Source organism: Coregonus clupeaformis, unplaced genomic scaffold, assembly GCF_020615455.1.
Source record: "Coregonus clupeaformis isolate EN_2021a unplaced genomic scaffold, ASM2061545v1 scaf0069, whole genome shotgun sequence".
Taxonomy (NCBI): domain Eukaryota; kingdom Metazoa; phylum Chordata; class Actinopteri; order Salmoniformes; family Salmonidae; genus Coregonus; species Coregonus clupeaformis.
Window position 1 is genome coordinate 226994 of NW_025533524.1, and position 22776 is coordinate 249769.

Genomic DNA, 22776 nt, shown 5'->3' on the forward strand with positions numbered 1-22776 from the left:
TGTAACCATATGGAGGGGATACTATATAATGTTGTTGGGTCTGTAACCATGAGGAGGGGATACTATATAATGTTGTTGGGTCTGTAACCATGAGGATGGGATACTATATAATGTTGTTGGGTCTGTAACCATGAGGAGGGGATACTATATAATGCTGTTGGGTCTGTAACCATGAGGATGGGATACTATATAATGTTGTTGGGTCTGTAACCATATGGAGGGGATACTATATAATGTTGTTGGGTCTGTAACCATGAGGAGGGGATACTATATAATGTTGTTGGGTCTGTAACCATGAGGACGGGATACTATATAATGCTGTTGGGTCTGTAACCATGAGGGACGGGATACTATATAATGTTGTTGGGTCTGTAACCATGAGGAGGGGATACTATATAATGTTGTTGGGTCTGTAACCATGAGGACGGGGATACTATATAATGTTGTTGGGTCTGTAACCATGAGGAAGGGATACTATATAATGTTGTTGGGTCTGTAACCATGAGGAGGGGATACTATATAATGTTGTTGGGTCTGTAACCATGAGGACGGGATACTATATAATGTTGTTGGGTCTGTAGCCATGAGGACGGGATACTATATAATGTTGTTGGGTCTGTAACCATGAGGAGGGGATACTATATAATGTTGTTGGGTCTGTAACCATGAGGACGGGATACTATATAATGTTGTTGGGTCTGTAGCCATGAGGACTGGATACTATATAATGTTGTTGGGTCTGTAACCATATGGAGGGGATACTATATAATGCTGTTGGGTCTGTAACCATGAGGACGGGATACTATATAATGTTGTTGGGTCTGTAACCATGAGGAAGGGATACTATATAATGTTGTTGGGTCTGTAGCCATGAGGAGGGATACTAGATAATGTTGTTGGGTCTGTAACCATGAGGACGGGATACTATATAATGTTGTTGGGTCTGTACCCATGAGGAGGGGATACTATATAATGTTGTTGGGTCTGTAACCATGAGGACGGGATACTATATAATGTTGTTGGGTCTGTAACCATGAGGAAGGGATACTATATAATGTTGTTGGGTCTGTAACCATATGGAGGATACTATATAATGTTGTTGGGTCTGTAACCATGAGGGACGGGATACTATATAATGTTGTTGGGTCTGTAACCATGAGGACGGGATACTATATAATGTTGTTGGGTCTGTAACCATGAGGAGCGGATACTATATAATGTTGTTGGGTCTGTAACCATGAGGAAGGGATACTATATAATGTTGTTGGGTCTGTAACCATGAGGAGGGGATACTATATAATGTTGTTGGGTCTGTAACCATGAGGACGGGATACTATATAATGTTGTTGGGTCTGTAACCATGAGGACGGGATACTATATAATGTTGTTGGGTCTGTAACCATGAGGACGGGATACTATATAATGTTGTTGGGTCTGTAACCATGAGGAAGGGATACTATATAATGTTGTTGGGTCTGTAACCATGAGGACGGGATACTATATAATGTTGTTGGGTCTGTAACCATGAGGCGGGATACTATGTAATGTTGTTGGGTCTGTAACAATGAGGACGGGATACTATATAATGTTGTTGGGTCTGTAACCATGAGGGACGGGGATACTATATAATGCTGTTGGGTCTGTAACCCATGAGGAGGATACTATATAATGTTGTTGGGTCTGTAAACCATGAGGAGGGGATACTATATAATGTTGTTGGGTCTGTAACCATGAGGAGGGGATACTATATAATGTTGTTGGGTCTGTAACCATGAGGAGGGGATACTATATAATGCTGTTGGGTCTGTAACCATGAGGACGGGATACTATATAATGTTGTTGGGTCTGTAACCATGAGGAGGGGGATACTATATAATGTTGTTGGGTCTGTAACCATGAGGACGGATACTATATAATGTTGTTGGGTCTGTAACCATGAGGACGGGATACTATATAATGTTGTTGGGTCTGTAACCATGAGGACGGGATACTATATAATGTTGTTGGGTCTGTAACCATGAGGAGGGGATACTATATAATGTTGTTGGGTCTGTAACCATGAGGAGGGGATACTATATGGGTCTGTAACCATGAGGAGGGGATACTATATAATGTTGTTGGGTCTGTAACCATGAGGAGGGGATACTATATGGGTCTGTAACCATGAGGAGGGGATACTATATAATGTTGTTGGATCTGTAACCATGAGGAGGGGATACTATATAATGTTGTTGGGTCTGTAACCATGAGGAGGGGATACTATATAATGTTGTTGGGTCTGTAACCATGAGGATGGGATACTATATAATGTTGTTGGGTCTGTAACCATGAGGAGGGGATACTATATAATGTTGTTGGGTCTGTAACCATGAGGAGGGGATACTATATAATGTTGTTGGGTCTGTAGCTATGAGGACGGGATACTATATAATGTTGTTGGGTCTGTAACCATGAGGAAGGGATACTATATAATGTTGTTGGGTCTGTACCCATGAGGAGGGGATACTATATAATGTTGTTGGGTCTGTAACCATGAGGACGGGATACTATATAATGTTGTTGGGTCTGTAACCATGAGGAGGGGATACTATATAATGTTGTTGGGTCTGTAACCATGAGGAGGGGATACTATATAATGTTGTTGGGTCTGTAACCATGAGGAGGGGATACTATATAATGTTGTTGGGTCTGTAACCATGAGGAGGGGATACTATATGGGTCTGTAACCATGAGGAGGGGATACTATATAATGTTGTTGGGTCTGTAACCATGAGGACGGGATACTATATAATGTTGTTGGGTCTGTAACCATGAGGACGGGATACTATATAATGTTGTTGGGTCTGTAACCATGAGGACGGGATACTATATAATGTTGTTGGGTCTGTAACCATGAGGAGGGGATACTATATAATGTTGTTGGGTCTGTAACCAGAGGAGGGGGATACTATATAATGTTGTTGGGTCTGTAACCATGAGGAGGGATACTATATAATGTTGTTGGGTCTGTAACCATGAGGAGGGGATACTATATAATGTTGTTGGGTCTGTAACCATGAGGGGAGGGATACTATATAATGTTGTTGGGTCTGTAGCTATGAGGAGGGGATACTATATAATGCTGTTGGGTCTGTAACCATGAGGAGGGGATACTATATAATGTTGTTGGGTCTGTAACCATGAGGAGGGGATACTATATAATGTTGTTGGGTCTGTAACCATGAGGACGGGATACTATATAATGTTGTTGGGTCTGTAACCATGAGGACAGGATACTATATAATGTTGTTGGGTCTGTAACCATGAGGACGGGATACTATATAATGCTGTTGGGTCTGTAACCATGAGGGACGGGATACTATATAATGTTGTTGGGTCTGTAACCATGAGGACGGGATACTATATAATGCTGTTGGGTCTGTAGCCATGAGGGGATACTATATAATGTTGTTGGGTCTGTAACCATGAGGAGGGGATACTATATAATGCTGTTGGGTCTGTAACCATGAGGACGGGATACTATATAATGTTGTTGGGTCTGTAACCATGAGGACGGGATACTATATAATGTTGTTGGGTCTGTAACCATGAGGACGGGATACTATATAATGTTGTTGGGTCTGTAACCATGAGGAGGGGATACTATATAATGTTGTTGGGTCTGTAACCATGAGGACGGGATACTATATAATGTTGTTGGGTCTGTAGCCATGAGGACGGGATACTATATAATGCTGTTGGGTCTGTAACCATGAGGACGGGATACTATATAATGTTGTTGGGTCTGTAACCATGAGGAGGGGATACTATATAATGTTGTTGGGTCTGTAACCATGAGGACGGGATACTATATAATGTTGTTGGGTCTGTAACCATGAGGACGGGATACTATATAATGTTGTTTGGGTCTGTAACCATGAGGACGGGGATACTATATAATGTTGTTGGGTCTGTAACCATGAGGACGGGATACTATATAATGTTGTTGGGTCTGTAACCATGAGGACGGGATACTATATAATGTTGTTGGGTCTGTAACCATGAGGAGGGGATACTATATAATGTTGTTGGGTCTGTAACCATGAGGACGGGATACTATATAATGTTGTTGGGTCTGTAGCCATGTTTGCCAGTGAGTCTGTTCCCATTCAAATCGTTTTTTTCAACAACAAGTTCAGTAGGCTAATAGACCATGTAATTGTGGTTGATATTGCGACGGTTGTTCTGTTTGTACAATGCGTGTCGGTATATTGTCTATAAAAGTGGAACCTCGTGATTGTATTTTCCTTCCTTTTTAGACCACATAGGCCTACTAAAATTATTCTCTCTCTCTCTCTCTCTCTCTCTCTCTCTCTCTCTCTCTCTCTCTCTCTCTCTCTCTCTCTCTCTCTCTCTCTCTCTCTCTCTCTCTCTCTCTCTCTCTCTCTCTCTCTCTCTCTCTCTCTCTCTCTCTCTCTCTCTCTCTCTCTCTCTCTCTCTCTCTCTCTCTCTCTCTCTCTCTCTCTCTCTCTCTCTCTCTCTCTCTCTCTCTCTCTCTCTCTCTCTCTCTCTCTCTCTCTCTCTCTCTCTCTCTCTCGTGTTAATGATATAAGAACAAACATGATGAATTTACTGAACATAAATGTAATAATGTTTGTGTATGGTTCAAAAGTCCAAACTCATGTCGGCGTTATTATTGAAGGAGAATGCAGTTCTTATAGAGTTACACAAATCCCCAAGGAGTCAGCAGAAAGCATATTTATTTATTTAGTATGTCAGCCATATCAGTTATGTATTTTTTTTTTTAAGGCAGTAAATGAGGCTGAATGAACAGTTTCGCTGCCAGACGAGGCTCCGCTGGTAGCCAGGTGTAGCGGTGAAAAGTATTCAGTCACTCCATGGTGCTGAAAAGAAAGCTCCGCTGTCGGGACAGCTTTATGTAGGCCCTAACCGTTTGTAGGGCACCATTTGTCACCGTTATAGTGCAATTAATGTATTGTTTAGCGTTGTGTTGTGGTTTTGCTGGCATGCATCTAAAAAAATAATAATGTTGCGTTCGCCCCCACCAAGATATACAGTACATCCTAAAATCGCCACTGCTCCCATAGGAGATACAATGCATTCAGAAAGTATTCACACCCCTCGACTTTTTCCACATTTTGTTGTGTTACAGCCTGAATTTAAAATGGATTACATTTAGATTTTGTCACTGGCCTACATACAATACCCCATAATGTCAAAGTGGAACTATGAGGCCATGGCTGTGATTGGAGAAAACTGAGGATGGATCAACAACATTGTAGTTACTCCACAATACTAACCTAATTGACAGAGTGAAAAGAAGGAAGCCTGTACAGAATAAAAATATACCAAACATGCATCCTGTTTGCAATAAGGCACTAAAGTAATTCTGCAAAGCAATTAACTTTTTGTCCTGAATACAAAGTGTTATGTTTGGGGCAAATCCAATACAACACATTACTGAGTACCACTCTCCATATTTTCAAGCATAGTGTTGGCTGCATCTTGTTATGGGTGTGCTTGTAATTGTTAAGGACTGGAGAGTTTTTCAGGATAAAAAAATAAACAGAATGGAGCTAAGCACAGGCAAAATCCTTGTTGGAAAACCTGGTTCAGTCTGCTTTCCAACAGACACTGGGAGATTAATTCACCTTTCAGCAGGACAATAACCTACAACACATAGCCAAATCTACACTGGAGTTGCTTACCAAGAAGACAGTGAATGTTCCTGAGTGGCCGAGTTACAGTTTCGACTTAAATCGGCTTGGAAATCTATGGCAAGACTTGAAAATGTTTGTCTAGAAATGATCAACAACCAATTTGACAGAGCTTTAATAATTTAGAAAATAATGGGCAAATACTGTACAATCCAGGTGTGAAAAACTCTTAGAATCAACTTTGGCAGTGATTATAGCTCTGACATGTATTGACTCAGGGGTGTGAATACTTATGTAAATTAGATACTTCAGTATTTTATTTTCGATACATTTGCTAACATTTCTAAAAACATGTTATCACTTTGTTATTATGGAGTATTGTGTGTAAATGGGTGTGGGGGAAAAAAAAATATATTTAATCCATTTTGAATTCAGTCTGTAACAACAAAATGTGGAGTAAGCCAAGGGGTATGAATACTTTCTGAATACACTGTAGGTCAAACAAGTACAGTTCACCACTCCTGTCCACAGGCTTTTTAGGCTTTTAACTATTAAAGATACAAAGTCTACAAAGACCGTCACTAAGGGCTCTTTCTATAGTGTGCCTGCCTCAAGGACTAAAAGACACAGAACAACAGGAACAAAGAAACTGCTGTGTCCGGAATGGCACCTCTTTTACCCATGAGCCCATGGGCCAAAGTAGTGAATAGGGTGACATTTCGGTCAGGCCCTAGTCTCCGACCCAAAGGAATGTCAACTGTGGTATCCTGACTGTGACATGACGTGCTTCAAGCTGACTTTCTCTTGAGATAGCAGGCTTTCAGCAAGGAGTCTGGGGGGTGGGGGGGGGGGGGGGGAGAAATGCTGCAGATGTCTTTGTGGTTCTTATCTCGGAGCTAGTCCTCCCTGCGGTGTCTCAACCAGCAGGGGATATAAATGAGTGTCTCAACCAGAAGGGGACATCAGTGAGCTAGTCCTCCCTGGGGTGTCTCAACCAGCAGGGGATATAAATGAGTGTCTCAACCAGAAGGGGACATCAGTGAGCTAGTCCTCCCTGGGGTGTCTCAACCAGAAGGGGACATCAGTGAGCTAGTCCTCCCTGGGGTGTCTCAACCAGAAGGGGACATCAGTGAGCTAGTCCTCCCTGGGGTGTCTCAACCAGAAGGGGACATCAGTGAGCTAGTCCTCCCTGGGGTGTCTCAACCAGAAGGGGACATCAGTGAGCTAGTCCTCCCTGGGGTGTCTCAACCAGAAGGGGACATCAGTGAGCTAGTCCTCCCTGGGGTGTCTCAACCCAGAAGGGGACATCAGTGAGCTAGTCCTCCCTGGGGTGTCTCAACCAGAAGGGGACATCAGTGAGCTAGTCCTCCCTGGGGTGTCTCAACCAGAAGGGGACATCAGTGAGCTAGTCCTCCCTGGGGTGTCTCAACCAGAAGAGGACATCAGTGAGCTAGTCCTCCCTGGGGTGTCTCAACCAGAAGGGGACATTAGTGAGCTAGTCCTCCCTGGGGTGTCTCAACCAGCAGGGGAGATCAGTGAGCTAGTCCTCCCTGGGGTGTCTCAACCAGAAGAGGACATCAGTGAGCTAGTCCTCCCTGGGGTGTCTCAACCAGCAGGGGAGATCAGTGAGCTAGTCCTCCCTGGGGTGTCTCAACCAGAAGGGGACATCAGTGAGCTAGTCCTCCCTGGGGTGTCTCAACCAGAAGAGGACATCAGTGAGCTAGTCCTCCCTGGGGTGTCTCAACCAGAAGGGGACATCAGTGAGCTAGTCCTCCCTGGGGTGTCTCAGCCAGCAGGGGAGATCAGTGAGCTAGTCCTCCCTGGGGGTGTCTCAACCAGAAGGGGATATCAGTGAGCTGGTCCTCCCTGGGGTGTCTCAACCAGAAGGGGACATCAGTGAGCTAGTCCTCCCTGGGGTGTCTCAACCAGAAGGGGACATCAGTGAGCTAGTCCTCCCTGGGGTGTCTCAACCAGAAGGGGGACATCAGTGAGCTAGTCCTCCCAGGGTGTCTCAACCAGAGGGGACATCAGTGAGCTAGTCCTCCCTGGGGTGTCTCAACCAGAAGGGGACATCAGTGAGCTAGTCCTCCCTGGGGTGTCTCAACCAGAAGGGGACATCAGTGAGCTAGTCCTCCCTGGGGTGTCTCAACCAGAAGGGGACATCAGTGAGCTAGTCCTCCCTGGGGTGTCTCAACCAGAAGGGGACATCAGTGAGCTAGTCCTCCCTTGGGGTGTCTCAACCAGCAGGGGACATCAGTGAGCTAGTCCTCCTGGGGTGTCTCAACCAGCAGGGGATATTTTACATTTACATTTTAGTCATTTAGCAGACGCTCTTATCCAGAGCGACTTACAGTTAGTGAGTGCATACATTTTTCATACTGGCCCCCCGTGGGAAACGAACCCACAACCCTGGCGTTGCAAGCGCCATGCTCTACCAACTGAGCTACAGAAGGGACATCAGTGAGCTAGCCCTCCCTGGGGTTCTCAGCCGGCAGGGGATATCAGTGAGCTAGCCCTCCCTGGGGTTCTCAGCCGGCAGGGGATATCAGTGAGCTAGCCCTCCCTGGGCTTCTCAGCCGGCAGGGGATATCAGTGAGCTAGCCCTCCCTGGGCTTCTCAGCCGGCAGGGGATATCAGTGAGCTAGCCCTCCCTGGGCTTCTCAGCCGGCAGGGGTGTCCTCCAACTAAGTCCTCTATCCTAGACTGTACTCACTGAACTGGCACCCCCAGCTACACTCAGACCCAGGACATCAACCTCTTATTGCAACATACTGGCTGCTAAGACATATCTGTGTGTGTAACCTCAGATCCAAGACCCTAACCACAGATCCAAGACCCTAACCACAGACCCAAGACCCTAACCACAGACCCAAGACATTGACAGGCCCTGTGATAGACTAGTGTCCTGTCTAGGCAGTGTTCTTGACCAGCTACAGAAACAGGAGATGGGTTCCTATGGGCTGTTCTGACTTGGACAAGGCTACTCGCTTCCCTTACAAGACATTGAAACTAAATGGCTTGTTGGAGTGGAATGAAGCAGTCTTAGAAATGGCTTTGTACTCAGCTAGTATACATACACAGTACTGTATGAGTCAATGTACTGGAAACCCTGGCAAGGCCTGGAAAACATGTTGCATCATTTGCATCCTCAACACATCATTGTACTCTTGCAGATAAACCGAAACCTAAGAACTGGCCTTCAGCCATTTATAGAGGAGATTCATATAGGCCCAAAGGCTATTGTCTGAACACGCAAATATTGTAAGGTGGTTTAACATGTTTTGCCTCAGTCTTGTAATTGGTGCTTTCAGAACTTGTAGGAGATCGGTCAAACAAGTACAGCTCACCATTCCAGTCAACAGGCTTTTAGCTAGCTGACCCCCCAAAAAAATAATGCTTATAGGATTAAAAGACGGACACATAACAAAAAATAAATAAAAAAAGTAAACGTCAACTGTGGAATCCTGACTGTTACATGACGTGCTTCGAGCTGACTTTCTCCCGAGAGAGCAGGAGGTCTGACTGGAGTCAGGGGGCAGAGAGCTGCTACAGATATCTTTGTGTGCAGATGTCTCTGTTCTTATCTCTGGGTCTTCCCTGGGGTGTCTCAACCAGCAGGAGTGTACTCTTTGCCAAGTACTGTCAACTAAAACTGTCCTCACTGAACAGGCACCCCCCCAGCTACACTCAGACTCAAGACATCAACCACAGACTCAAGGCCCTGCGATGGACTAGCGTCCAGGGAGTGTACTTGTACACTCTACAGAAACAGGAGATAGGGCTCCTGCCCAATGGGCCATTCTGGCGCAGTGGTCTAAGGCACTGCATCGCAGTGCTAACTGTGCCACTAGAGATCCTGGTTCGAATCCAGGCTCTGTCGCAGCCGGCCACGACCGGGAGACTCATGGGCGCGCACAATTGGCCCAGCGTCGTCCAGGGTAGGGGAGGAATGGCCGGCAGGGATGTAGCTCAGTTGATAGAGCATGGCGTTTGCAACGCCAGGGTTGTGGGTTTGATTCCCACGGGGGGCCAGTATAAAAAAAAATATATATATATATGTGTTCACTAACTGTAAGTCGCTCTGGATAAGAGCGTCTGCTAAATGACTAAAATGTAAATGTAAATGTATTTCCTACTTACTTACTTACAAGACATTGAAACTAAGTGCTCGTTGGAGTGTAATGAAGCTGTTCTAGATATACCTTAGTACTCAGCTAGTATGCATGTAAAGTACTATGAGTCAATCTACTGAAAACCCTGGCAAGGCAAATGCCACATTCAGGCTAATATTCACATCTTAAACTCATTGTTGTACTCTTCCAGATTCACACAGATACATATAAAAACACCTTAAAACATGCCTGTCATCAACTTGTGTCCTCCTTCATCCTTTGAGAGACACAGCACCAAAAATGGCAACATTCCCATCTGGACAACCGTCTCCGCTGTTGCACAACATTCTGGCAACATTCCCATCTAGACAACTGTCTCTGCTGTTGCACAACATTCCCATCTAGACAACCGTCTCCGCTGTTGCACAACATTCTGGCAACATTCCCATCTAGACAACCGTCTCCGCTGTTGCACAACATTCCCATCTAGACAACCGTCTCCGCTGTTGCACAACATTCCCATCTAGACAACCGTCTCCGCTGTTGCACAACATTCTGGCAACATTCCCATCTAGACAACCGTCTCCGCTGTTGCACAACATTCTGGCAACATTCCCATCTAGACAACCGTCTCCGCTGTTGCACAACATTCCGGCAACATTCCCATCTAGACCAACCGTCTCCGCTGTTGCACAACATTCTCCACCTGGCACACACACACTTTTTTTTGCGGGGCATGACTCAGGCCCCCAGATGGCCCAGACAAACATGGCCTCTAGTGACCAGTTAATATGAATTCACTAGATGGAGCAAAAGAAGACAAGAGCCTTACTCAGACTGCGTTAACCCTCTGCCTTATAGCCCAATACAGCATCTCCGCTAAGCCTACCTGTAGGCTATAACCTCCTTTATCATTTCACCTTTCCAGTTCCTTTATGTAGCACTTCACCAGCAAGACAGTTTCTGCATCCCAATCGGCACCCCTATCCTTTATATAGTGCACTACTTTTGACCAGGGCCCACAGGCACTTAGTGCACTATATAGGAGGTGTAATTTGGGACAAAGACAGTACCAGCTATTGAGTGAAATCAGGTCATCTGAAAATAAACATTAGAATGAGTAGGCTGAATAGCTCATAGTGCGACCTGTATGTAGCTTAGAGTGGTTATGTTTAGGGATGGGAAAAAAACTCAAAATAAAATGTTTTCAATGACAGTTAAAGTGCATTCGGAAGGTATTCAGACCCCTTGACTTTTCCACATTTTGTTACATCACAGCCTTATTCTAAAATGGATTAAATAAATAAAAATCCTCAGCAATCTACACACAATACCCCATAATAACAAAGCATAAACAGGTTTTTTGAAATTTTTGCAAATTTGATTAAAATAAAATAAATAAATAAATACCTTATTTACATAAGTATTCAGACCCTTTGCTATGAGACTCGAACTTGAGCTCAGGTGCATCCTGTTTCCATTGATCATCCTTGAGATGTTTCTACAACTTGATTGGAGTCCACCTGTGGTAAATTCAAGTGATTGGACATGATTTGGAAAGGCACACACCTGTCTATATAAGGTCCCACAGTTGACAGTGCATGTCAGAGCAAAAACCAAGCCATGAGGTTGAAGGAATTGTCCGTAGAGCTCCGAGACAGGATTGTGTCGAGGCACAGATCTGGGGAAGGGTACCAAAAAAAAATTCTGCAGCATTGAAGGTCCCCAAGAACATAGTGGCCTCCATCATTCTTAAATGGAAGAAGTTTGGAACCACCAAGACTCTTCCTAGAGCTGGCCGCCCAGCCAAACTGAGCAATCGGGGGAGAAAGGCCACGGTCAGGGAGGTGACCAAGAACCCGATGGTCCTTCTGACAGAGCTCTAGAGTTCCTCTGTGGAGATGGGAGAACTTTCCAGAAAGACAACCATCTCTGCAGCACTCCCCCAATCAGGCCTTTATGGTAGAGTGGCCAGATGGAAGCCACTCCTCAGTAAAAGCACATGACAGCCCGCTTGGAGTTTGCCAAAAGGCACCTAAAGACAATGAGAAACAAGATTCTCTGGTCTGATGAAACCAAGATTGAACTCTTTGGCCTGAATGCCAAGCATCACGTCTGGAGGAAACCTGGCACCATCCCTACGGTGAAGCATGGTGGTGGCAGCATCATACTGTGGGGATGTTTTTCAGCGCCAGGGACTGGGAGACTAGTCAGGATCGAGGCAAAGATGAACGGAGCAAAGTGCAGCGAGATCCTTGATGAAAAGCGCTCTGGAGCAGGTTAGGACCTCAGACTGGGGCAAAGATTCACCTTCCAACAGGACAACGACCCTAAGCACACAGCCAAGACAACGCAGGAGTAGCTTCAGGAGAAGTCTCTGAATGTCCTTGAGTGGCCCAGCCAGAGCCCGAAATTGAACCCGATCAAACAGCTCTGCAGAGACCTGAAAATAGCTGTGCAGCGACGCTCCCCATCCAACCTGACAGAGCTTGAGAGGATCTGCAGAGAAGAATGGGAGGAACTCCTCAAATACAGGTGGGCCAAGCTTGTAGCGTCATACCCAAGAAGACTCAATGCTGTAATCGCTGCCAAAAGGTGCTTCAACAAAGTACTGAGTAAAGGGTCTGAATACTTATGTAAATTAAATATTTTCAGTTTTTTATTTTTAATAAATTAGCAAAATTTTCTAAAAACCAGTTTTTGCTTTGTCATTATGGAGTATTGTGTGTAGATTGAGGGGGAAAAAACGATTTAATCAATTTTAGAATAAGGCTGTAACCTAACAAAATTAGGAAAAAGTCAAGACTTCTGAATACTTTCCCAAGGCACTGTACATTTCGCAATATTATTTTGGACGATATTATATAGATACTTTGACACCAAGTATCGATTGGTAAAAAATATATTTGATTTATTAAATGTTTTGCTAGGTAGCGTTAGCTAGCGCTAGTCGGCTGTACCTGCGCCAAAACTCTGGTATCTTTTTAAATAATGAGACACGTTTTCAGCACTTACTTCAATTACTGATCAAAACTAATTTTCTCATGCTCTCTCGTCTCTCTGCAGCAGACATGTAGTAAGCAGTATGTTTGGAACATCAAATCGCAATAAAATAGCAGTAGCGAATCTCAACACATATAGAATCGTGAGAGTCGCAATAATATCGTATTTGCGAGGTCCCTGGCAATTCCCAGGCCTAGTTACAGTGGTTAAGTAGTATCACTGTGCTGCACCAGGTTACCAGGTCTCTGTTAGTTCAAGTAGCTGCACTGGGAACACAAGTCGCTTTTCATATTCATCATCTCCAGAACCAGATCAGTGTCTACATGTTCAGATTAAGGTTCTGATCTTGCCCTTAATTCAGGGAGAGGTCTGTTGATAATCTGCAGTGCATCATTGGAATAGGGCCAACAGGAACTGAGTGTAGATCCATGCAGCAGATCCATGTCTATCACTGTATATAAACTAGATCCATGTCTATCACTGTATATAAACTAGATCCATGTCTATCACTATATATAAACTAGATCCATGTCTATCACTATATATAAACTAGATCCATGTCTATCACTGTATATAAACTAGATCCATGTCTATCACTGTATATAAACTAGATCCATGTCTATCACTGTATATAAACTAGATCCATGTCTATCACTATATATAAACTAGATCCATGTCTATCACTATATATAAACTAGATCCATGTCTATCACTGTATATAAACTAGATCCATGCAGCAGATCCATGTCTATCACTGTATATAAACTAGATCCATGTCTATCACTGTATATAAACTAGATCCATGTCTATCACTGTATATAAACTAGATCCATGCAGCAGATCCATGTCTATCACTGTATATATAAACTAGATCCATGTCTATCACTGTATATAAACTAGAGGATAAATAGTGTTTTATGTAGTATATAATAGTTACCTATGACGACCAGTATGAAGAGCAGTGTAGCAACTCCTGCTGTGATGTAGAACATTGTACTGATGTTATAGGCCAGCAGATCCATGTCCTCAACGTTAGGCACCAGGATGGGAGGTAGCAGGAACCCGATGGCTATACCCAGCTGGAAGAGAACACGAGACAGTACAGCTTTAAAAAACAGCTGAATATAACACTTAAAAACACACACACACACACACACACACACACACAAAGACACAACGACCACCCTTCTGTATAATGGAGATGCATGTTGGAGACAGCCAATAGGGGTGGCTGTTGCAGACAGAGGGCTTTCATTCACTGTAGTTAAAGTAGCACTACACTAGTTATAACCTGAACCTGGCTCAAACGTGATAGTGCATGTTGGTCCATCCCTTCAAAAAGGTCCAGAAGTGACGTCTTGTTTTTGAAAACCACAAAGTGATGTAACCATAGATACTCTACGTGACCAAAAGTATGTGGATACCTGCTAGTCGAACATCTCATTCCAAAATCATGGGGATTAATATGGAGTTGGTTCCCCCCCCAGAACAAAGGACAAATATCCACCGGTCTAATGTCCATTGCTCGTGTTTCTTGGCCCAAGCAAGTCTCTTCTTATTATTGGTGTCCTTCAGTAGTGGTTTCCTTGCAGCAATTCGACCATGAAGGCCTGATTCACACATTCCCCTCTGAACAGTTGATGTTGAGATGTGTCTGTTACTTGAACTCCGTGAAGCATTTTTTTGGGCTGCAATTTCTGAGGCTGGTAACTCTAATGAACGTATCCTCTGCAGTAGAGGTAACTCGGTCTTACATTCCTGTGGCGGTCCTCATGAGAGCCAGTTTCATCATAGCGCTTGATGGTTTTTGCGACTGCACTTTAAGAAACTATTGACTGACCTTCATGTCTTAAAGTAATGATGGACTGTCGTTTCTCTTTGCTTATTTGAGCTGTTCTTGACATAATATGGTCTTTTACCAAATAGGGCTATCTTCTGTATACCACCCCTACCTTGTCACAACACAACTGATTGGCTCAAACGCATTAAGACGGAATTAAATTCCACAAATTAACTTTTAAGAAGGCACACCTGTTAATTGAAACGCATTCCAGGTGACTACCTCATGAAGCTGGTTGAGAGAATGCCAAGAGTGTGCAAAGCTGTCATCAAGGCAAAGGGTGGCTATTTGAAGAATCTCAAATATAAAATATATTTTGATTTGTTTAACACTTTTTTGGTTACTACATAATTCCATGTGTGTTTTTTCATAGTTTTGACGTCTTCACTATTATTCTACAATGTAAAAAATTGTAAAAATAAAGAAAAACCCTGGAATGAGTAGGTGTGTCCAAACCTTTGACTGGTAGTGTATATGTACATACTGTATCTACCTCAATTACCTCGTACCCCTGCACATCGACTCAGTACTGGTACCTCGTGTATATAGCCAAGTTATCGTTACTCATTGGGTGTTTCTCAGTATGCATACTACTGTGCTCCACCCTCTCATGCTCCGAGAGCATCCTCCGACCACGTTCTCTTGAATACGTTCTTGTGGAGGACGAGAGTGAGGGAGAATGCATAAAACAATACATTTGAGAAGCACTCGCACTCCCCCTTACTGTATTACGTCAGGCTTCACCTCCCCATTCACTGAACCTTCTTCCAGCCAGGTCAACGGCAACAACAGATGAAACTAGATATACACAAAGCAAAATGTTTTACTTCACAACTATCAGCTAGATGTGAATCGTAATAATCTAGCTAGCCAGCTAGTTAAAACAGGCAAAAATGACCTAAAACTAATATTATGCAAGGTAGATGTAAAATAAATTGTGGCCATCTACCAATTCTTTGTGGCTAGCTAGCTGCTAGCTAGTTAGCCCTAGTGACTTACCCACTCACTGAACCGTCTTCCAGCCCGGACAACAATGGCAATAGATATGAAACAAGATATACACAAAGCAACCGTTTTACTTCATAACTATCAGCTAGCTATATGTGAATCGTAATAATGTAGCTAACCGGATAGTTTAACAGGCAAAAATGACCTAAAACTAATATTATGCAAGATAGATGTCAATGGGTAGCTAGCTAACTATTCTTTGTTGCTATCTGGCTAGCTAACAGTACTAGCAGCTAGCCAGTTAGCCCTATTGACTTACTATGGGCTTGTGATCTACAGTACGTAGGCAGGTAAACATGCCAAAATTAACACATCGTGTATTTATTAACGTATCAAGATGAAATATTGTAGTCAGGGCAACATATGAGATGTGAACAGGCAACATGTCATTCCGAAGTCGGAGTGTATTTTCTCTTGCTTCAGCTCAAATAATGGACGCCATTGATTTCAAGAAATGTTGCGTACTTTTTTACGTGGTTGCATCATATTTATTTGAAGCTTTCATCAATGCACGCTTCAAAATATGTACAAACGGAGTACGTATTCGAGAAGTGCCCTCCGTGCTCCGTTTCGCATACTTTGATTTGGAACCCAGTTATTACTTTTATTGTGTGTTATTTATCTATTACTTCTCCATGTTCTTTCTTTCTGCGTTGTTGGGAAATGGCCGTAAGGAAGCATCTCACTGTTCGTCTACACCTGTTGTTTACCAAGCATGCGATTTGAATTGATTTTAGCTGACAATAAAAAGGCCACTCTAAAATGTGCAGTTTTGTCACACAACACACTGCCACAGATGTCTCAAGTTGAGGGAGTGTGCAATTTGCATGCTGACTGCAGGAATGTCAAGCAGAGCGGTTGCCAGATAACTTATTGTTCACTTCTCTACCATAAGCTGCCGCCAATGTCGTTTCAGAGAATTTGGCAGTACCTCAAACCGGCCTCACAACCGCAGACCACATGTAACCACGCCAGCCCAGGACCTCCACATCCGGCTTCTTCACCTGCGGGATCGACTGAGACCAGCCACCCGGACAGCTGATGAAACTGAGGAGTATTTCAGTCTGAAAAACTCATTCTGATTGGCTGGGCCTGGCTCCCCAGTGGATGGGCCTGGCTACCAAATGGGTGGGCCTGACTCCCCAGTAGGTGGGCCTGGAAGTAGGTGGGCCTATGCCCTCCCAGGCCCACCCATGGCTGCACCCCTGCCCAGTCATGTGAAATCCATAGATTAGGGCCTAATTTATTTATTTAAATTGACTGATTTCCTTTCATGAACTGTAACTCAGTAAAATCTTCGAAATTGTTGCGTTCATATTTTTGGTCAACATATTTACAGCATTACATATTAGATTTTTAGGGCACAACGTGCTTCAAAAGTAGCTAGAATTCATTTAGACTATCTCCATCAATAAAACAAATCTTATTTTCTGGTGCTCCTGAACTTCATGTGGCGCTCCTAACTTTTTAAGTTGGGAGCACCAGTGCTACCAATGAAAAATGATAATAATAATAATAATAATAATAATAATAATAATAATAATAATCAAGATAAAAAATTGTGTGTCCTGTAAAGGAGGTCATCAATGTGATCAATTCAGGCCAGGATCACAAAACATTGAGGTGAGAGGAATATTTGAATTTCTCATGGGTAAAAGTAAATATTCATATGCTTTCTATTTATTTAATAAGTAGATGTGTGATGGGAGTATCCCTAAACAATTACTTTTATTGAAGAGAGGAAAGGGAGAGCTTAATTTCAAGATTATTTAAGTTTCTACAGTGCCCTCCACTAATATTGGCACCCTTGGTCAAAACGAGAAAAATGGGCTGTGAAAAAAACGTCTTTATTGTTTATCCTCTTGGTCTTTCATTCAAAATATTCACAAAAATCTAACCTTTAATTGAAGTAAAATGATTGAAAAAAGTTAATGTGAAAAAAATGATAACATTTTTCTCCAAAACATGTACCACAATTATTGGCACCCCTAGAAATTCTTATGAGTAAAATCTAACTGAAGTATATTCCCCTTCATATTTTACGTTTTTAAGGTCACCTGAGTGATTAGTAACACTTAAGTGGTAAGCCATGACTTCGTGTTTCACTGGGGTATAAATATGAGGTGACACACTGGCCAAGTTCCCATAGTCATCCATCGCTATGGGAAAGATCCGAGAACACAGTAATGATGTGCGACAAAAGGTTGTTGAGCTACACAAATCAGGAAATGGCTATAAGAAAATAGCTCAATGGTTGAAAATGCCCATTTCCACTATCAGGGCAATCATGAAGAAGTTTAAAGCAACTGGAGATGTTAACAATCGGCCTGGAAGAGGACGTGTGTCTATATTGACCCCGTGAGGAGGATGGTTCGAGTGGCCAAAAAATCTCCAAGGATCACATCTGGAGAATTGCAGACGTTAGTTGGGGCTTGGGGTCAGAAAGTTTCCAAAACTACGATCAGACGCCAACTATAAAACCACAAGTTGTTTGGGAGGGTTGCCATAAAAAAAGCCTTTGCTGTCATCAAACAACAAACTCAAGCTCCTACAGTTTGCCAAACGTTACTGGAACTTTCAATGGGGCCGGGTTCTATGGTCAGATGAGACCAAAATATAGCTTTTTGGAAACTAACACCAGAGGTGGGTTTGGCGTAGACAGAACGACAGACATGCTGAAAAGTATCTCATCCCCACTGTGAAGTACGGTGGTGGATCTTTGATGTTGTGGGGCTGTTTTTCTTCCAAAGGCCCTGGAAAACTCGTTAGGATACATGGTATCATGGACTCCATCAAGTACCAGCAGATATTAAATCGAAACCTGACTGCCTCCACTAGGAAGCTTAAACTGGGCCGTGGTTGGATCTTCCAGCAGGACAATGATCCAAAGCACACCTCAAAATCAACACAAAAATGGTTCACTGACCAGAGAATCAAGGTTTTGCCATGGCAATCCCAGTCCCCTGACCTAAACCCCATAAAAAAAACCTATGGGATGAGCTGAAGAGGAGAGTCCACAAGCGTGGACCTCGGAATCTGAAGGATCTGGAGAGATTCTGTACGGAGGAATGGTCTCAGATCCCTTGCCATGTGTTCTCCAACCTCATTATGCATTATAGGAGAAGACTCAGAGCTGTTATCTTGGCAAAGGGAGGTTGCACAAAGTATTGAATGAAGGGGTGCCAATAATTCTGGCACACCTACTGTATATTTGAGAAGAAAAAAAAATGTTTTATGATAAGAATTTATTTTTCTTTCATTTATTTTACTTTAATAATAATGGTTATATTTTGGTGAATATTTTGAATGAAAGACCAAGAGGATGAAAAATAAAGACGTTTTTCTCATCTTTACCAAGGGTGCCAATATTAGTAGAGGGCACTGTAGGTTAAGCCATGTGGTAACTAGCATATTACCAACTAATGCTAACTAGCATTAGCATTGGAGGGGGTGGTTGGGGATGGTTGTCACAATCTGACAATCATCCCCATTGTAACAATGTACCCAGTAAGCTAAAGTAAGTTGAAAAGATGCCTAGAATACTTTTTTGGACAGCACAGTCCAGTACAGTTTAATACAGCACGGTCCAGTACAGTTTAATACAGCACAGTCCAGTACAGTTTAATACAGCACAGTCCAGTACAGTTTAATACAGCACAGTCCAGTACAGTTTAATACAGCACAGTCCAGTACAGTTTAATACAGCACAGTCCAGTACAGTTTAATACAGCACAGTCCAGTACAGTTTAAATACAGCACAGTCCAGTACAGTTTAAATACAGCACAGTCCAGTACAGTTTAATACAGCACAGTCCAGTACAGTTTAATACAGTTCGGTCCAGTACAGTTTAATACAGCACAGTCCAGTACAGTTTAATACAGCACAGCCCAGTACAGTTTAATACAGCACAGTCCAGTACAGTTTAATACAGCACAGTCCAGTACAGTTTAATACAGCACAGTCCAGTACAGTTTAATACAGCACAGTCCAGTACAGTTTAATACAGCAGAGTACAGTACAGTTTAATACAGCAGAGTCCAGGCAAAGTTTAATTCAGCAGAGTACAGTAGAGCAAAGTAGAATACAGTACAGTTGCATTCAGTGGAGTACAGTAGGATCCAATACATGATATACTGTACTTTTCTTTACTGAATCCACTCTACATTCCTGTACTCTGCTGTGCGGTCCAAACTTGTGAAACCTCTAAGATTGGTTCAGTCCGGACTTGCTGGCCAAAACTGGGTCATGTGACAACGACTGAGTAAGCAACATTCTCTACACACACACACACACACACACACACACACGTTTGAAAAAGCAATCAATGTATTCAACAACAAAAACTTTAGTTAACCAAAATTGTTTACAGCTATACTTTCTCTTTATCAAAATGTTTAATTTTCATCCATATATATATCAGATGGTTACTGTTTGTTTTATTAAGCATTGATATGACACATTTGAGTGAGAACTACAATATCAAAGCAAATTTTCAACTGTGTTTTTATTATGTTAGATAGAAATACTCTTCAATAAATAAAGGCTTTACTTTTTCTACAGCTTTTTAAATTGGTTCAATTGTTGCTGAAAAACAAAATGGCAAACACAGACAACCAACTCCATACTGCGTGACAACCAACCCTGGGATGGAGCTGGTTGTCTCAAGTGGACAGAGTGTGTTTGATGGCTTATAACTCCACGTTGGAACGAGATATGAGGATAAAAGTGTCCCCATTTCAACCCAAGACCTGGGTCTTTCTCCTGACGTTGAAAATAGTATTGTAAGACATACTGGTGCTGAGAAATACACTAATTAGTCAAACGTGTGACAACCAACCCCGGTCTCCCCTATCAGATCTATGCAGAAACGGAGTGCTCCTTTTAGATTTTTTTGCTAGTTAGTCACCCATTAAAGTCTCCTAGGGTAAATTAAGACAACTCTGTTAATATGAAACTACTCAGTTTGGCCTCAGTGATTCATCCCATTTGGCTAACACATTTCCATATCGGCTGAATAACTTAGCCTTCATAGATGTGTAAACTTCTTTATTTTAAAAATAGGGAAAGAACTTGCACATCTGAGGTTACCTGTTGCAGGTGCACGGTGACAACGAGATAACTTGAAAGAAAAAGAGAGACCTGTGTCGGCTCATTCTTTAATTACCAGGGTCAAAGTTCATTTGCGGGCCTGAAACTGAAAGAGTTCACCTAACTAGGAATAACAAAAGACAGAAAAACAATACAATATTTGTGAAGATAACATCTGATGTGAAGGCGCAAAGAGTCCATGAAACCCAGCTAGAGGTCAAAAGGTGAAATAACTCCCATCTCAATGAGTCTGTTTCAAAATCAGCATGTGATGAATTAAAGACAACTCTGTTAATGTGCAACAACTCAGTTAGACATAGCCGATGTCCCTGTCCAGTGATTCACCCCATTTGCCTAACATAATTCCATATTAGCTGAATAACTTAGCCTTCATCGATTTGAACACTTCCTTAGACGAGAGACACGACTGTGAATTGGTACTGTAGACTCATCTGGGTTACTCAGATTGTGTAGCATATATATATATATATTATATATACACACAGTACCAGTCAAAAGTTGACACACCTACTCATTCCAGGTTTTTACTTTATTTTTACTATTTTCTACATTGTAGAAATTGTGGTTTGCAGCAATTTGACCGTGAAGGACTGATTCACGCAGTCTCCTCTGAACAGTTGATGTTGAGATGTGTCTGTTACTTGAACTCTGTGAAGCATTTATTGGGGCTGCAATCTGAGGTGCCGTTAACTCTAATGAACTTATCCTCTGCAGCAGAGGTAACTCTGGGTCTTCCTTTCCTGTGGCGGTCCTCATGAGAGCCAGTTTCATCATAGCGCTTGATGGTTTTTGCGACTGCACTTGAAGAAACTTATTTAAATGTTCCGTATTGACTGAACTTCACGTCTTAAAGTAATGATGGACTGTCGTTTCTCTTTGCTTATTTTAGCTGTTCTTGCCATAATATGGACTTGGTCTTTTACTAAATAGGGCTATCTTCAGTATACCCCCCCTACCTTGTCACAACACAACTGATTGGCTCAGGAAATAAATTCCACAAATTAACTCTTAACAAGGCACACCTGTTAATTGAAATGCATTCCAGGTGACTACCTCATGAACTTCCTGACTGATGTCTTGATATGTTGCTTCAATATATCCACATAATTTTCCTTCCTCATGATGCCTCTATTTTGTGAAGTTCACCAGTCCCTCCTGCAGCAAAGCACCCCCACAGCATGATGCTGCCACCCCCGTGCTTCACGGTTGGGATGGTGTTCTTCGGCTTGCAAGCAGCCCCCTTTTTCCTCCAAACATAACGATGGTCATTATGGCCAAACAGTTCTATTTTTGTTTCATCAGACCAGAGCACATTTCTCCAAAAAGTACGATCTTTGTCCCCAGGTGTAAACCGTAGTCTGGCTTTTTTATGGCGGGTTTTGGAGCAGTGGCTTCTTCCTTGCTGAGCGGCCTTTCAGGTTATGTCGATATAGAACTTGTTTTACTGTGGATATAGATACTTTTGTACCTGTTTCCTCCAGCATCTTCACAAGGTCCTTTGCTGTTGTTCTGGGATTGATTTGCACTTTTCGTAACAAAGTATGTTCATCTCTAGGAGACAGAACGCGTCTCCTTCCTGAGCGGTATGACGGCTGCGTGGTCCCATGGTGTTTATACTTGAGTACTATTGTTTGTACAGATGAACGTGGTACCTTCAGGCGTTTGGAAATTCTCCCAAGGAGAACCACACTTGTGGAGGTCTACATTTTTTTTTCTGAGGTCTTGGCTGATTTCTTTTGATTTTCCCATGATGTCAAGCAAAGAGGCACTGAGTTTGAAGGTAGGCCTTGAAATACATCAACAGGTTCACATTCAATTGACTCAAATGATGTCAATTAGCCTATAGATTGTATATGGGGCCTATATATAGGCTGAAATATGAAACGTCAACTTCCCGACCATGTAACATTGCAATAATGTCAGGTTATACGTTTTTTTATTAAACATGTAAATAGGCCTACTGTAGATTCATCATATGCATATCCTTTGAAAGTGTTACGCTGAAATGTCAACTTCCCTGTCACAAGAACGTCAGAGGTTAGGCCT

General features: G+C 42.7%; 1 protein-coding gene across 3 annotated transcripts in view; it reads right to left on the reverse strand.

The window, feature by feature from the left end:
* The window catches only part of LOC121556164 (feline leukemia virus subgroup C receptor-related protein 2-like), a 74439-nt gene that overhangs the window by 48444 nt on the left and 3219 nt on the right, over positions 1 to 22776 (reverse strand). For all 3 annotated transcript variants that reach the window (XR_006658178.1, XM_045213000.1, XM_045212999.1), the window contains exon 2: positions 13710 to 13851. Coding sequence is in view for 2 of the 3 variants with exons in the window: in XM_045213000.1 (XP_045068935.1) it covers positions 13710 to 13851 (142 nt within the window). In the remaining variant the exon portion in view is untranslated. The remainder of the gene's footprint in view (positions 1 to 13709; positions 13852 to 22776) is intronic.